The following is an 18,380-nucleotide window of genomic DNA, read 5'->3' as shown; positions in this document are numbered from 1 at the left end:
ATACTAGTTAGTGTGTTGATTAAAAACAGTGTTAGTCACCAGTTTGCTTGAATATATTAGAACAGTATTTGCGTGAAAGGTAAATTGTTGGTATAACAGCACATTAAAGAGAATTATACCGTAATCATACAATGTGCACAAATACACCAATATTACTTATGGGCTATTGTAGCTCATGTCCAACAGGACTTTTCTATTAGGTTAAAACAGAAAAACTTCAGTTTAGAATTTTCATACCACAGCACTGGGACTGTCTTCAGTTTAAAAATAGGCTAAAAATAAAAATGCAACTAAACATCTCAATTAAAAGCTGGGCGGGGTAACAGGAGCTCTGTACCATAAATACTAATAATGGAACTGCAGCAGCCATGATGTTGCTGGACTGTGTGTGTGTGTGTGTGTGTGTGTGTGTGTGTGTGTGTGTGTGTGTGTGTGTGTGTGTGTGTGTGTGTGTGTGTGTGTTTACCTGAGAGCAGCAGCATGATAAGTGTCCACATAGTCAGAGATGAAGAGTTCTCGACTCCTGACCACTGGGTCTGTGATAATCAGCTCCCGGCCGGAGTCTGCAGGAAGGAAAACACATGGTGCACTGAATACATATATCCACAGTTTATATGTATAATGCTACATCACCAAATTCATTCATCTATGACAGAGATAACAGAGATTAAGTAGCCTGGGTATTTTAACTCACTAATAAATGGGCTAGCACAGTTCTGCGTACACGCAAAGTAACAAGTACCTCAGTGGAGGTCAATATTATGCCACATAATTCAATAAAGCCAATAAAGAGCAGCTCCCTGAGGAGAGGACATAATGTTCAGTTCTCCAGTGAAATGACCCATGTGGGGTTAAGATGCATCAGCTGCACCAAGAATGAGCCGGGACTTGTCGTTGACAAATGACCTGAGTTGTTGCGTGCTGTGGCCACTGTGCTGCGGCCTTGTGACATCAATTCTAATAATCCCACGTCCCTGCTGCGAGGACGGACTGCAAATAGCAGAGTGTCGAGTTGCACTGAAACAGTGTCGTGAGGGAGCAGCGTACGTGGGGTTTGGTTGATAACCTCAATGACACACCCGAATTTAAGTCTTTCCTCTGTCACAGGAGATACTGGGATCATTGTAGGATAGGAAATACAACATAACACCATGTTTAGTTGTAACATATACACTTGCTCTCTGGTAACAAGGCTTTTATTCTGAATATATTTAGAGGCGACTGTATTCTGTGCAGCAGACTGAGAAAAGCCCAACCATAAGGGGTATGCTAGCTAATGAGAAGATAATTTCACATGATAATGTTCATAAATAGCCATATCGAATAAGTTCAATATATTTGAACACTGTTTATGCATTGTGCAAACAGTGAAGAGGTATAACATTATTGATCTACCTCAGATTTGTAAAATGTTTATCAAGTGTTTCTAATTCTCTGACCATAAAGAAGAGTTTAACACCTCAACCCTCAATCAATAGTAAAAATCAATCATTAAACTTAAATAATTTAATTGTGATAATTATCGATATGAAGTTTTATTTGGGCCATATTGTCCCACCCTATAAAAGATATTAACAGATTACTCCAACTATTGCATCAATATTAAAGCTGACTTTCCTCCATTTCATTTTTGTCATCACGGTCTGACAAAGTGTTTGAGTGTGTGTCCCTGAAGAAGTGTATGTGTTAAAGTGTGATGAGTTCATTGGCACTGATAGTGTTGAGAGAGAGAGGGAGAGTGTGTGAGTGCGTGTACGTGTGTGTGTGTGTGTGTGTGTGTGTGTGCTCAAGGCCCTCGTGACACTGTGGGTTATTAACACTTGACAGTGCTGCTGTCTGGCCTGAAGGAGCGTTACCCAGGGAACAGCACAGAGCCTTGGGATTGGCTCAGCGGCCTGGGACACGATCATCTGGTTTGTGTTTGAAATGCAACACACTCTTATATCTCTTTCAACAATCTGGAGAGCGGAGGCAGGTGTGTGTGTGTTTGTGAAGGGGAAGAGGAGTGTTGTGTTACAGAGCAAGCAAGAGTGTTTACTTTGTGTGTGGGAGTTTGTGTACTGTGTATATACACATGCACATGCGTGGCTGACATTCAGCGCAAACAAGGCCTGTCTCACCGTTCTCATTGTTGCGATCCTGCACCAGGTGCTGGTACACAGAGTCGGGCACCTCTGACTGGCGGTAGTACCATTTCACATTCATCAGCAGATGGTCCCGTTTACTCTGCAACACAGAAAGACAAAGAGCGAGTGAGCAGGTGACCGAAAAAAAAAGAAGAAGATCCCACACAAAGATAAACAGACATCATTTTGTTTGATTACGACGTCACAAACTGGCCTCTTGGCAAACTGTGATGCTGTGCAGACACACTGGTTATGAGTCACGCTGGCTGATGCCAAAAAGCACGCAGGGAGACCAAGTCAATTAAAAAGGGATTGCAGAGCATTTAGAGCTTTAATAAAGCAAACAGTGGGATGGCCGTTCCAGGAGGGAGTATAGAGGGAGAATCAGCAAGAGGGGGATGGATAAGTGTTCAATCTTTGGTATCTACAAATCAAGGGTTCTCCTCACTTAAAGACAATACTCTAATGAGATACTAAATAATTTTTAAGCACTGTTAGTTTACTAATGCACAGGTACAGTATCTCTCCAGCACTCTTTGGACTGTCTACTCCTCGGGTGCTGCCACCTACTGGCTATTCAATAAGGTGCAACTAAGCAAAGGCATGTAAACCTCTAGACGACCAGCAAGTGGCAGCACTGAGGTGAGAGAAGAGAGCTTTTCTAGGACCAGTCAATGAAGAAAATAGAGAGGGAAGAAAGGGAGGGGGTCTGGGGGTGTGAGAGCGAATGTGTGTGTGTGTGAGAATGAATGTGTGTGTGTGTGTGCGTGTGTGAGTGGGAAGAAAATGGTAGAAACTGAGGCCAGTGCTGAGGTGAGAGATGAAAAGGGCAAAATACTGTTTTCATTTCATGTTATAAAATATTTATTGTACCTTCACATAAGCCCAACTGACCGTCACAGTGGGTTGAGAGGAACATTAGAGAGACTGCCGGGCTAGGTGCTAGACTGCGACACAGTGCTATTGGCCCCAGCCATCTTTATTAAGGACTCGGCTGCACTGCAATGCACTGAACTAACCAACTGAGACACCTGCACCACCCGGGGAGTACAGGAGAAATGAGCATATGGAAAAAATTGAAGAGGGGGAAAAGTAATTTAAGACAGACAATTTAACATCTGCACTCTCCAGCCTCTTAACATCTATGTGTGTGTGTGTGTGTGTGTGTGTGTGTGTGTGTGTGTGTGTGTGTGTGTGCAGGAACATGAGGTCAGGGTAAAGATATTTAAAGCCTTTTACAGTACATTGTTCTGTTATGTCACTGGGGAGGAGACTGAGCACACGCAGCCAAGCAAATCATCATCTGCCTAAACCCTCAAGTCCACCTCTGTTTTTCCAATTCTCTCCACTCCTTCCTTCCTCCTCTTCCTCCCTTGCCCCCTCCCTCCTCCACCTTTCTCAGTCCAACCCCCCACTCCACCACCTCTCCACCATTTTCTCTTCCTCCGTTCCTCCCTCTCTCCAACCTTGAACAGGGAGGAGGAACGAGGGAGAAAGTGAGCCCCGGACGTGTTAACAGCAGCTGGCAAGTAGTCAGTCAGCTGCATTTAGTGACTTTGAATGATTGGGCCAGTGTGTGAGCGACAGCACACAATCACACAGACTTTTGGCTTGTGATTCAGCAGAGAACCACACTGATGGGCTCAGACACAGACCCTGCGAGCACGTAGACATACTGTGTGTGAAGAAATGTGTGCAATGACGTCGTGTCCCTCCCCACCCACCCACCCACCCATTCCAACCTCTTGTCTATCTGGTGTACAGACAATGTTGCCTTCCACACTAACAGGCTGCCTGCCGGAGCAATGCGAGTAGTTATCTGGTGCTTATACATTATTAATGCTTTAAGGAGACTGTAAATGCTGCTAGAGTGCTACCTGAACATTTCATTTTCTGCCTGTAAAACCACAAAATCTAATGTATTTTTAGTAACCCGATGCAAACAGAAAAGACACAAGCAGGCAGAAAGACGCACACACGGGTTTTGCACCTTATTCATGAGCCTGCATTATTTCAAGCCAACCAAACGGAGCAAAGCAGAGCGCGACTGTTACTTCAGCTATAATCAGTATCCTCGTCACTATAGAGTAGCTGCCGCTCTCCAGAGCAGATTGCTGTTTAGAAGCTCACAGCGGCGTTAAGCCCTCTCAGGCAAACGAGGGAGAGAGATGGAGAGGAAGACGGAGTGCAGCCTATGGAGTGTGTAGTGGGAGCGAAGCATAGCTTTCAATTATCACAATTCTATAAACATGCGGGGTGGAGAAATGAGAAGATAACACCAGGAGAAAATGAAGGGGGATGATAGACAGCTGAGAATCGCCACAATAACTACCAAGTTGTATTGTCTGGGTTTTGCTAAGCCCGCCATAGAAAATGACAGAGAGAGAATATATAACAGGGGAACCACAAAGCTGAATTGATTAGAGACATTCCACGCTGCCTGTAGAGCCCCGCACAATGTCAGCCATCTTTGTCTGTCCTGCCAGAGGCTAAACATGGCCCTACCCTCCCTCCTCCTGGGCCCTGAACCCAGGGAATGCTCCTCACTGCGGAGAGGCCAAAAGACTTACTTACCCACTACTGAGAGAAAGAAATGAAACAAAACCAGAGATGAAAAAAAAATATGAAAAGTGAAAGGAAGGAAAGGAGATTGAGGAGAAAAATGAGGAGAGAGAGAAAGCAGTTGGATTAAGATGGGAGGAGCAGGACTTTCTCATTTCCTCTGACTCAAAATTACAACTATCCTCCTCCTGCTTTGCTGAAACCCCCAGGGTACAAGGCTACCCCTTTATCCACTGAGGAGATATAAATCTGAGAGTCATGCTTTCAGGCTGAATACAATGGTTCCTCCCCTTCCTCCACTGGCTCAGCCTGGGCTGTGGCATTCTTGGACACACTCCTAATACAGGGGTTTGATTATAAGAGCCTATGTGATGGAAAATATTTCAAGGTTGTACAGAATATTTCTTTAACGATGAGTCTGAAATGTATCTCTGTTAATGAAAAAGTTAATCAATGCTTCTCTTAAAGCAGCCTGGATAAATCAGCCATTGTGTGAATCTGTTAATTCTCCCTCTGTGTAGCTAAAAAGGTGGCTGGCCCCTTGGATCCATAATGGCTGTGCAATTTTCTTTGTGTGACTGCATGTGTGCAGTCAACTCTGGAGCTGGGGCCTCTGTGTATGACCACACCACTACAAAGACTTGGGGTAAAGAGGGAAATGCAGAGGGCAGACGTTCCCTTTTTACAAGAACAGGCTTTAAATGTGAAAAGAAACCAGCTCTTCTGGAGGAAATCTGTGGACGTATACACTTAAATAGATTAACTCTGTGTTGTCAAGAAGGAAAGTGTGAAATCAATACAGTGCTTTTCATTACAAAAACCAATGCTAACACGAACACCTCCTCCTGTCAATCTTTTTAATATTTGGATGAGTGCACCGCGGCAGCAGCGCGCTACTTCTCCCACATCTGTTCACAGTGGCCTTTACAATATGTTCATTACCTCCTAGCAAAGCCGAGCTGTGACAAAACTGAGGGAACGTTGTTACAACCTGTAACCCTCAAACCTAATGCCCCGTTCCTCCGCCTCCCCGCACTGTAACACTAGAGCTTTGCTTTAAACAAAACCAGACGCTCCCGCTCCCACACGACAGGCCCCCAGTGCACCTCGTTAACAGGAAACCTCTGTTTATTTTCTCTACTTTTCAAACACTCTCTTCTTCCTGTGCTAACCCTGTTAGTGACTACCCCCCGTCCTTGCTGGTGACATCAGCAGCCGGGATCTATGACTTCCTTCAGAAGGTGGCAGCTAGAAGTACGGAAGGAAAGAAGGATCCCAAATACATAGACAAAGGAGACGGTTGAGAGGGAGGGAGGGACGAGGGGAGGTCAAACAGAGCAGCAGAAGCAGCAGCAGCTCAGTGTTAGCCAGGAATGTCAAGCAGTTCAGCGCAGCTAGCACGCTGTTGAGCTAACAGCTTAGTTATCTAACGCCCCATTGGCAGGGGAGGCTCAGGTATGGTAAGATCAGGGCTGGTAGCCGTGTGACATTGACAGGCGGAGGCTCAAAATGGCACAGAGGGCGGATTGTGGGAGTGTTTCACCTCGCCTGCCACCAGGGGAGAGTAAGCACAACCAAAGAACAAAAGGCTGATTGTGGCATTTGGAGGCAGAGATGGGATCTGGGAGGACTAATCTGCTGCTCCGACATGATAAGATTAGAGAAGGGAAGGCAGGCAGGAAGAGCTGGCTGGGAAGATCACACGTACACTTGCGCACACACACACACACACACAAAAGATGATGAATCTGATTGGAAGGGTTTTCCACTTGGCTTTCTCTCTTCCTCATTTTCCTTCTTTCTCTCACTTATTCTCCCGCTCTCTCTGAGACAGAGATCTGCCAGCACACCAGCACTCAATAAGCACTTCCATCTGGACAACAGCGTACACACTCGCACACATTCAAAAACTGTATGTGTGTGTGTGAACGTACACTGGCGTAGTACAAGAGATCTGCTGTGCTCACGCAATCTTCGACATCTCAGTGACTGACAAAGGAGGTTGTTAAAAAGAAATGCCAGCATGCTGGGTGAGCAAACACACATACAAGCAAAATCTCTCTCTCTCTCGGACACACACACACACACACACACACACACACACACACACACACACACACACACACACACACACACACACACACACACACACACACACACACACACACACACACACACACACACACACACACACACACACACACACACAAATAACAGGCTTTCAGATTAAGCACCACTATTCTTCTCCCGGCCCTGCAGTAGAGCGGGGCAGGCCGGGACTCTGTGTCAGAGGTAAGAGAAGGCACCTCTAAATCAGGCTGTCAGAGCCAGCAACAGCAGCAGGACTCCACTCTGCAATCCTCCTCCTTATGAGCTCCACAGTGAGCTCTTTGCTACTCGGTGCAACAAAGGATAACCTGCCCCTCAAGCCTCGTTCTCTTAGGCACATATAATAACCCCAAACAATGCAGATTGCAATGTTTGCGAGGAGGAACTGTAAAGAGCCTGCTTCCACGCCTGGCAACAAGAGCAAATGGAGAGAGAGAGAGAGAGAGTGAGTGTGGGAGGCAGAGGGAGGAGGAGGAAGGGTGAGGTGAGTCCCAGCTGTGGTGGCGATGCTGGCAGGACCTTTGCGCCGTGCCTACACAGGGGTGCCTCTCTCTGTGGCTTGACCTGTTTGGATATTAAATCTGCGACCTCTGCTTTTGAACGCACTGGGCCCATCTGTCAGGCCGGCTCCATATTGGATTGGATGAGCATTAGCAGCTTCAAAGTGGGCAGATTTGCTCTTGTTGCTCTTTGTGTGTGTGTGAGAGTGGATGTGTGTGGGTGTGACTTTGAACATGACAGCCCATGTCTGCCTTAAATTTAAAACCCCCTTTCAAGGAATCAAGCAGATGCGCATAAATCACTTTATGACAGATGTGTGTCACTGTACAATTTGTCGTCATTCACCGACACATCTGAGGATGCTAACAGGTCCTCCCGTCGTCCAGGAAAAAAAAAGAGTGGTGGTGGCAGAGATGGAGAAAAGAAAGGAGGAGGAGAGGGGTTGAGTCACATGGAGCTCACAGATGATACAAATTAAGAATTGAGGGCTGAGGGCCACTACTGATGGATCATACTGCCAACCACAGGCACACTTTATACACTGGAGAGTCACAAGCACCACACATGACTGCCACATCTGAGGTCTGGCTCATCCAACACGTTGCTCCACTCCATGCTAATAACAAACAGGGGTAACTGCACCAGTCTTTGCTTCATCGCTCCTTTAGTTCAAATGGTTCCCAGTGGCAGAGAGTAAATCAATGGTGGAAATAATACGAAAAAAAGACTGATGTTGAACACATTGCCCTCCATTCCGACAGAGAGGGGCGGAGAGAAAAGAGAACACTAGCCCTGGCTGCTCACTCCATAAAATAGCCAGGCTTTGTCCAACTTAAATATTTGTCTTTGCCTCCAACACACTTCTGCTGCACGACCTCTTCTTTTTTTTCCTTATAGAAATTTAGGACAAGTTAAGTGATGGTACAGACAGCGGCACTGTGGCAGGCAGCAGGAAAGAGGATATAAAGAATATATTTAAGGACTAAATATAACAATGTGGAGAATAATGACCATCATTTGCTACACAACATTGACAAGGAGCAGCAGGAATCTGGCAACATGTCTTCAGTGATTTAGGACACACACACACACACGCACACGCACAGAAATCCTTCAGCCAGGGTCTGAAATTAACAGCAACCAGATACAGGGTTTTCTGTTTGGGGAGTAAATGTCAGAAGACTATAGTTGACACCGGCAGGTAAATGTTTCTACCAAAACAGTCATGTAATTAAACACTTTGTGTCAGTTTGACACACATACAAATTTTTTTTATCCAAGCCTATCCAACCATCCATCTGAACATAACCTTCACCAAACAACTAGCAACATTGAATCAGTTGCAGAGTAAGATCTTCGTGGAATGCAGGTTACGGTCGTTTATTGTGCAAAATGCATCACAGGTAAGACAGACAAAATCTGATAGAATTTGGAGATTACATTGTCGTATGAGACAGGCTACAGTCTAATGCAGAAGCTTTGTTCTGTGTGTCTCCTGTAATCACAAAGACAAAAACAGAAGCAACTCATTTTTTGCAGAAAGATAAAACAATGAAACTGGAGAACATTTGCGAACACACTTAGTGCAGGTCTGTGTCCCTGAAGTTCACTTTATTGCAAATATGTTCAGTAATGCTTTAAAGACCAAATTGGTATTTGTATTCTGGCTTTCAAATTTAAATCCGAATTTAATTAATTTAAGAATCTCCAATTAATGTATTAAAATAATTTTGCTCTGGCCTCTAAGTTTGTATTCAATACAGTGCCTTGGTATCTCAATACAATACTAAAACAAATGTATATGTGCCACACAAAAGCATTTCATTGTTTTGGCCATGAAAAAATAAGCTTATCTGGTGGATTTTTTCATCTGACATCCACCTCTAGTCAAAAAGGTTAATGTCAGACTCTGCTTGCAGCACTGGCAGGGTACAGACCAGAATGCAGATTCAAGTGAGACTTCAAACGCAGGCTGTGTGACGACAGATGGAGGCGGTTAGGAGAGCTCATATCTGGCTGTTCAGATCATAATACTGACTTTATTTTCCAAGCTCTCCTTTCAGCCAGACATACAGTTATAGCCTGCCAGAAAACATTGTCATTTCTGCCTTCAGCCTTTCATTTAGCCGGTTCAAAGCCATCTCGCTTTGATACCTGGCTTCCTGTGTGTTAGTGTGCTTGCTTGTGTGCGTGTTTGTTTCTGCATATAGCCCGGGATGTTCTCTTGAGAGTGGGAGACTTGCCTGGTCTCGAGGTAATACCAGTGAGTCACAATTGAGAGTTGGACACAAACACACAAAGACTGAGGAATGCTGACGTTTTTTGGATGTCGCTGGCTTCCTTTGTGTTGTGTTGAGTGTTTAAACGGTCTGGTGTTTTGTTTGGGAGCCTGTGTGCTTTTGACCCATAATGTTAGCTTTATCTTGTTAACATAGCCTGGTGAGCTAATAAGACATCTTACTAAAACTGACAGGATTACTGCTGAGGAGTAAGAGAAAAAGGGGCATGCAGAAAAGCACAGGAATATCAAGCTCTGTGTGTGTGTGTGTGCGTGCGAGTGTGTGTACTTGTCATTTTGGATGTCTGCCCAGCCAGCTAATTCGGACCCTGTGTGTATGACTAGCAGTGGCAGCCTCATGAGCAGGGTATGACAGAGAAGGAGTTGTGGGCTGATTGAGCGCTGTAATGGAAGACAGGAAATGAGAAGGCTTGCTTTAGCCAATGCTAATCGATCTCCCGCCTAGGTTTAGTTCTCACACACACACAAATGCATATGAACATTTAACTTTCAGGCTAAAGTGTAGGTTAATGCAGGTATAATGCGAAACGCGAATAAGATTTGGCCAAGGGTAGGGTGTGTGTATGTGTGGGAGGTACATCTCCTTAACAACTCCCAGGGGAGGCAGAAAGGTGTTGTGTGTGCATGGGTGTGTGCTTGGAAAAGGGGTGATGGAGAGGTTGTGTGTGTGTGTGTGTGTGTGTGTGTGTGTGTGTGTGTGTGTGTGTGTGTGTGTGTGTGCGCTCTAAGTGCGCATTTTTCTTGCACATGCACAAGCAATATGCTTTGGAGGTCTTCTCTACGTAAGAGCAGCTGTCAGGCCATCAGAGGAATGTCTATAGACAGTATGTGTTAGCTTTGTGTATAGGATGTGAGCTGATCATACAGACTAATATGAATATTTATGATCCTTCTAACACACGCACACGCGAAAGGAGGCAAATAAGCCGAGAACAAATGCACAAGCATGGAAAAACTGATTTTAACGCTGCATGTAAAACCGGACAGGCAGCCTTCAAGAGCTCACATCACCATGAGCTCAACCGGTTTTGATTGTATTGTTTTATCTGGCCACTGCCTCTGGAGATATCCATCTCTCTGTGTCTCGTCCCCCTCTATCTCTGAGTCTGAAGGTGACCTTGCCTGCTTTTCAGTCTCTAGTGATGACACTGGCCCTATCAGCAATACATCATGTAAGCTGTGTATCAGCCAGATGCCGCACTAGCCGAGCAGTGGGTGGTCTGTCAGGCATGCTTGCTTTGTACAATATGCAAATAATCACATGCAAATTAGCTACCCGCCTGTGTGACGATATATCAGTGTGGATGCAAATGCAGAAGGCTATCAGACGAGTATTGGTGTTAGCAAATGATTTAAAGACGTTACAGCTCATAAAATGGAAAGGCTAGTTGCAGCAACTGTAGTCTGAATGCTGTGGAAGAATGTGATTGTAACACGTGCACATGCAACACACACACACACAGACACACACACACACACCCACAGACACACACATAGGCAAGAAGCTGTGAGCAGCCTCCTGCTGTGCTGCAACAAGAGATGTATTGTAGACAACACAGCTGCAATAACAAGGCTGGCCCAGTGCTAGAAGGAGCTGTACTGCATGACTCGCAGTCTGGACAGTAACAGCCACCATATTGTAACACGATTAAGGATGAACTTTTGGTGAGAGTCACTGAGCCACAGTTCAGTCTGTTTGAATCACTTTTAATTCCATGTAGGAATCAAGTTCAAGTAGTAAATATTTCCAGCTTTGCTGCCTCAATTCAAACATTACACAAGAATAAATCCACTCTGGTATCATTTAGAAAGACCAAAGTCATTTTAAACCCACTGGAAAGGTCGAATTGGTCATGACTCTGATCGGATTATTGGTTTTGATTGTTGTGCTTTCTGTCACTAATTACTTCACCATTCTATATTTTACAGTGCAGAGAAATTGAGGAATGTTCTGCTTTTTGTTTATCTTTAACTGTCAAGTGAGTATTTGGTATTGTAGGTAGAATGAGAATTTAAAAACCAACACAAAAAACCGTTTTAATTAGATATAGCTGATAAATGGTTTGAAAATAAAAGTGTAGGAACAAGATAAAATGTGTGAGATGGGATGAATTATTGAATTAAGCAAAGCAAAGAGAACGGAAATATGCTGTGCGTTTGCAGAGCATACATGCTGTGACGACAACTGCTGATGTCAAATGGAAATACTGTTCACCTTTAGACAGATCTGCAGACATCTGACACATTCTGACAAGAAAGTGCCTGTTTTATTTATATAATTATTTATAATTCAATAGTTTTTTTTTTCACATGTCTTAAGTTACTGAAAACCTTTCAGGTCAAAAATTATTAGCTTCATTGTTGTGTACAGATACAAATTGGACAGTTTGACCACAAGCTGAGAGCTACAAGATTAAATGGCGATGGATTAAGTATATACCTTTATTTACTCATGATCAGTCTTGCAGAGCTAAGAGGAATATTTTCTCTCCTGACAGCCCAGATGGATCAAAGCCTGTCCCTCTATACTTGCTGCAGCTGTAACAGCAGGAGTGCTGTTAGTGTGCTGGCCAGGAATAACTAGCCTACCATTAGCAGCAGAGCTGCTAGCATCCTCGTCACTGTCGCCAGATTGCGTACATTTAAAAAAAAAAAAACACTACATTTTAGCCTTTCAGACATTTAGGGTCAACATCTGCCTGTCTTTGGTGTTAGAGGGATTTATAACACACGGCGGAGAGCTTTTATTGCACTTAGCGTAACAAGATGTCAACCTGTCTCTCCTCTGCTGTGGATGACAAAAAAGCAAAGTAGAGTCACACAGTGCTACAATAAAACCATTAACTAGGAAATACAGACAAGGATTGTGAGGGTTCTTTCATGCTCAGGGGCTGCTCTGCTGCTTCTGGTATGGGAGGAGACTGAATGTATCAAAGGAATGATGAAATCAGAACATTACCCTGACATTTCAGAGTGAAATGTGTTAGTTTGAGGCAAAGATGTTGGGTGTTTCAGCAAGACAACAACCTGAAGCTCACATGCATCAGCACAAGAGATTTATTATAAAGGAGAATATGTACAGTTTTACACTGACCAGCAACGAGCCCTGACCTAAATCTCATTGAAAACCTTTGGCAAGAGCTGATATATGTACTCGCAAAACTGATTCCCGTTAACTTAAAATAACTTGCACTCACAGCATTGAACTTTGAGATGCTACAAGAAACACTTAATTGTAGCCAAAGATTCTGCAACCACATAACTAGAGGAGGCCAATACAAGTGTCTGGGGCACATTTTGTGTTTGTATCATTTCACAAGCTTTGCTATTTTGTTCTTTTGTTCAATAACCTTGGACAGTTTGTTGAAAAACATTTGCATTTATTTCTGAAAGTGTTCTAATTTGTGCTTAAAAATCAGGTGTACCAATGTTTCTTTCACAAGTCTTTGGTTGGTCTCATTTTCACATTTTATTCATAACACAATAATGTCAATATATCAAGAGAACATTCAGCTGACAAAATGTGGGATCAGTGGGTGACTACTTCACAAGGATGACAGAAAATATCACATCCTGATTTTTTACTAACCTATTTTAAGTCCTGCAAATGAAAAGTGCAGCCTCTTGCAACATCTTCACTGCTGGCTTCCCCCAGTGTAACACGATAAAATACAAATGGCTGAGATAACAACTGCTCACTTAAGAAAAACATTGGACTCATGATGAGAATGGTGTGTCAAACACATTGGTTATCGTTTGCACATACAGAGTGCCCACTGAGCAAGAGCGTGAGACAAAGAGGTTCAACAACAAACCGATGTCTCTACTCTCTGCAACCCAGGCACATCAAAGCTTTCTCCGCCCATTTATCCGCGTGTGCGCCTGTATATCAAACGCCATATTTTGAACATGCACACACACACACACACAGGCTCAGTCTGCATTTGCTTTGTGTAGCAGCGTCCAGGTCTGAGTAGGGAAGGCGAAGGATTTTGATGTAGACGGGGGAATTATTCGCCTCGGCTCACTCTGTCAGGGAGAAGAGGGGGATGAGTGTTTACCCGCAGTGAGTGAGAGAAGCAGAGGAAGAAAAAAAAAGAGAGAAGGAACAAAAAGACGCAGAGGTCGGTGCTGTGTCTGAGACTGTTCTCTCTTCTCAGTAAGTAACCTATCGTCCAACTTTCACCCCTCACTTGCCCCTGCCAACATCATTGAAAGGCGACACATACAAATGCACACCAATCTCTGCCTTTAAAAATGGCTGTAAGGTGCATTTGATAAGAGGCTGGGTCAATGTAATTAGTTGTAACATGTTCAGGGGCCAAGATGCTGTACACAGGAACAGAAGAGGAATGAAAACACAAACACATTTAGAAAAACCCACAGAGAGGAAAACCAAAGAATGCAAAGAACCCGCCCCCCACACACTCAGACACATGCACAAGATCTGTGCATCCCAGTGTGACCATATGGTTTGGCGGGGACTTCCTACCCACCGCAGAGGAAGTGTCCGTTTACAGTGCAAGTTCACTTGTCCGCCATCACATCCTGTCTCCCAGCTCTAAACTGCCATGTGAAGCCTGCTCGGCTCAGCCCAGTCACGGCTTTGATGTTAAATCAAGCAGAAAGGAGACACAGTTCACCATACCATGCAATCAGCATCAGCGTGAGATCTGGTAGGGTGCACGCAAGCCCAAACAACAAAAGCACAGGCAGCATAAAGAGAGCTTTATATGTACTATTGCTTGTGAACCTCATCCGCTTTAGACCTGTGTTGTCAGCAGATTGTCGTGTTTCTTCCCTCTATTGTTGTGATGTGATTGACATCCACCTGTCCTTAGGTGGAGGTTGATTAGGTGTTCTTAGAGCTGGCTCTTTGTAACTGAGGGGATGCTTGTAATAGATTGTGTGTGTGTGTGTGTGTGTGTGTGTGTGTGTGTGTGTGTGTACACTGATATGATAGGCTGATGATGGGATGATCCAGCAGACATTGACTAACAGTCTGTGGAATACAACAGGGCGGGGTTATTGATGACTCTCTTAAACAGTGGATATCATTGCCATGACAGCCCATACATTATCGCCATGAAGCCACACCCCGTCACCGGCCCGTGGCCAATGGGCAGGCAGCTGCCGAGCAAACAATCCCCAGCAGCGTTGGAATGGTTGAAGGAGAGAGGAGAATGCTAAATGTGCCTCTTCATCTGGTGATTGACACAAAGCCTCTTGTTTACCGGCGCCACTGAGATTTGCATCTTTTTACCGTTGCCCCTCCTGCTCTTCTCCTCTCTTATTTCTGTTCTTCTCTTCTGCTTCATTCCCACAATCCTCCCTGTTTGTTGAGGCGCTGCATGAAGTGGGTATTACCCCACCCTGCTGCTATGATATTGATCAGCCTCCTCTCTCCCTCTCTTCCTTTCTCTCTCCTCTCTTCATAGCCCACTGCATTGATTCCACTCTCCCTCTAAGCCCGCCAGCTAGGAGTGATTACACAAGCTGCTCACACACAGTGATTCAAGCACGCACGCAAACACACACACACACACGCACGCACACATACACACTAGGTAGGGATGTGGAGCTTTGCTTTACTTTAAAGGCTATAAAGCTCAGTGGCTGCTGCACCAGCCCAGAGGAAACACTGCTTCTTTTCATTTAAGCCAACCAATGACTGCAAGCTTAGCATGACATATTACCACAATAAACATTATTGTTTTAACATGTTAGCATAGCATATCAGCAGGCTGGCATAGAGGTGGCGGTGCTCTGATGGTTTTTGTCAGTGTGGTGCTAAAGATGGCGGTGGTGGGGCTTGACAGGTGGACTCTAGACACCTTGTGATTCTGTGCAGAACCTTCACAGAGCTAATGCTCACTCCTTATATGGGCCTGCAGTGCTGTGTTCACCATCTAAAGACTTGCAGCTAGCCTCATGAAGCAGAGGCTGTTAAATGAAACAGCAGAGAGTGGGTGTGCTACACAGACAAAAGGCTGTATCAAGAGCCAAAATCAGCTGTGTGCATTTGTTGGAATTTAATGGTTTGGAATAGAAAAGCTCACCTAGTTGTGTATAAGCTACACCACCTTGTCCAAACTGTGCAAGCAGCAGAAGCTGTGGCTCATCAGCAAAGACTTGCACAATAATTAGTTAAATACCAGCCCTCTTTCCATGTTACGAGATATTATCTCTGCTAACAAAAGCTGGTGGGGTGTGAGAGCTTTTGGATCGGGAGTCCTAGCTGACAAGCTAAGAAGAGCAGTGTGGGCCAACACCACAAGAACAACCACTTATCTGTGTAACGTCTTACCGGCAGCAGCAGCGATCTAGCAGAGGGCCTACAGCGACAGGCTGGAGATCCCACATAATATACACACCCTCACTGCCATTTGGCATTTAAATGACATTTTGGCATAGCAGCAAACAGTTTGCACCTAATTATGGAGAGTTGCTGGTGTATCAAGAGTTACGCAGTGAGTCTCACAACACATAAGCACTGCTGTTAAAACTACTCTCTTAACCAGCACCTCTGCCTTTTGATTACATATTCACATGGACTGAATGGGAATAGAGCTCTTTAACAGAGTCCAAACAAAGACAAGAGGGGAGAGCAAGGACAGTAGGAGTGTAATCAATTGTAGTAATCAATATTGTCCCTCTGTTGCCATCACTGTTTGAATTCAGCGATATAACCTCTTAGACTCCTTCTAAAATCTAAGTTGTGTGATCTGATAGAAAAATAGACTTAAATTAACTTACATCAAGCTCCCAATTAGCAGCTTCTAAACAGCTAAAGCAACATCTGACAAATAAATAAGATTATGTCTCATTATCACTCAGAACAGGCCCATATAAAAAACCCTCTGTTGACCCAGTGAGGCGCCTTTAGAGATGATGTTCTGGGCCAAAAAGTACTCCAAGAAACATTCAGCCATCTGTTAACAGCAAGCTCCATCAGTCCCCTACAGGTCCTGTCACACGTCTACAGCTTGGAGAGTGTAAGCACAAGTTCCACTGTGGTGCACACACTATGAAGAAATGAGGTGTGTGTTTTGTGTGAGTGTGTATCTTGGCTCTGCAGGGAGGAGAGGACGAGGGGTCACTGTCTATACACGGAGCACCCCTGGACAGACAGGGGTCTCAATCACCTCCAACACCCCTCCGCACCCTCCACTTGCTGATGGAGAGAGCCATTCGCACTCATCCGCCAACTCCATTACCCACTCCGACAGGGCTGCACATTAAATCATTCCATTTCACCTGGAAAGGGGGTGAAGGTAGGAGACAGAGAGGGGGGTGGGTCTTCTTCTTTTTTTTTCTAACTCTTTGCTCTTTTGCTGGTGTGTGAACTGATTCGGAAATGTTCACGTGCTGGGGCACCATCATTAATGGGCCAAAATCAGCCCCTTATCCCACAGCGCCTTGAGGCACAAGATTCATCACGACGACCAGACAGTAGAGGAGAGAGTAAGAAAGGAGAAGCCGAATAGAAATAATGTGGAATAAGGCAAGGAACACCATTGGATATGAAAAGTGCAAATGACAAGTGCCTATAAAGAGTTATTCACCCTCAAACGGGAGGGCATTATGATGATCTATAAATGGGCTGTTAAGCTCAATAGCCCAAGGTTAGCTTGTCGGAATGCTGCAGTGTAAGTCTATACAGCCGACTGTATTAGTCCTTTCATAAACACACAGCCGGTCCCATCTGGATAAAAAAGTATTTAAAATGCTCTGGTTATTTCAATTAGCTTTAAAGCAAGTAAGAGAAGGAATTAAACAGCGTGTCAGATAAAGGTCCCAACACAGATGGCCATGCACAGCAGCCGCGTGCTTTTACAACTGTACAGGGGCAGAGGAGAAAGCACCGGACAAAAGACATGGGGATTTGACAACTGTATAAAAAGAGACTTAGGGGAGGTCTATATTTTCTTAATCATTTCATTAAGATAGTGCTTAGGCTAATTTAACAGTAGGCTTAATAAGGCAGTCTTTCCTCTCTCTGCTCTGTACACAAGTGTTAACTGTCTCCTGGAACAAAGGCGGCTCTGTTCACAAACACAACACTGCCAAACTGTTAAGTACATTCCTATAAAGAGAAGAACAAAGAGCGTTTGAGCGTGGCGGGTGCAGAAATGAATACAGCTACTGAGGGGAGAGCACAGCTCGGCCCTTTGATGCCAGGAAATGTCTCTACCATTGTGGATGGTGTTTATACTTCTTCATAGCACGCGGTTTAAGATCGAGGCAAGAACAAAATCAACTGGTAGTAGCATGAAATCTCAGTGGAGAAAATGTTTGGGAGAGAATGGCGTGTGCTGCAGAATAGCAAGAGGGGATGGGAGAGAATTTGTAGGTTTGGACTAGATGTGTTTTTGGTAAGCACAACAAAAGGATTCAGGGATACACAATGTGGAATAATAAAGTGTGCAATGTGTTGTGTGTCAATGCCCGTCAAAAGAAAGAAGCACAAACACCTATGTGCAGAATAAATGAAGTCTGTGTGCACAAGTGTAGTGAAGCGTCTCCAAGCCCTCGCAGCTGTGGTTCCCTTAGTCCATGTGATCCATTGGCGGTGACAGACAGGCAAACACAATTTAGACTCGCCCATCAAAGCACATGCAACACCAGTCACAGCCAGTGCGGGCGGAAATGTGACGCACTGAATGGAAAACACACAATCATCCTTCTGTGTCCTGTTTAAATTTGTCATTGACTTAAAACCCAGAAAAACCAGATTGTCCTGCCCTTCTACTCTTTTTCCATGTATATTGTGTTTGCATACA

At 44.5% G+C, this 18,380-nt stretch overlaps 1 protein-coding gene across 4 annotated transcripts in view; it reads right to left on the bottom strand.

Annotated features, from left to right (window-relative positions):
- rerea (arginine-glutamic acid dipeptide (RE) repeats a) overlaps positions 1-18,380 on the bottom strand; it is a 124,538-nt gene that overhangs the window by 36,995 nt on the left and 69,163 nt on the right. For all 4 annotated transcript variants that reach the window (XM_035159426.2, XM_035159428.2, XM_035159424.2 and 1 more), the window contains 2 exons: positions 2,121-2,226; positions 467-563 (listed from right to left, as the gene is read on the bottom strand). In XM_035159426.2, coding sequence (XP_035015317.1) covers positions 467-563; positions 2,121-2,226 — 203 coding nt within the window. The remainder of the gene's footprint in view (positions 1-466; positions 564-2,120; positions 2,227-18,380) is intronic.

The sequence above is a fragment of the Hippoglossus stenolepis genome, chromosome 6 (genome assembly GCF_022539355.2).
Source record: "Hippoglossus stenolepis isolate QCI-W04-F060 chromosome 6, HSTE1.2, whole genome shotgun sequence".
NCBI lineage: Eukaryota > Metazoa > Chordata > Actinopteri > Pleuronectiformes > Pleuronectidae > Hippoglossus > Hippoglossus stenolepis.
This window is presented reverse-complemented; position numbering and strand designations above follow the sequence as displayed.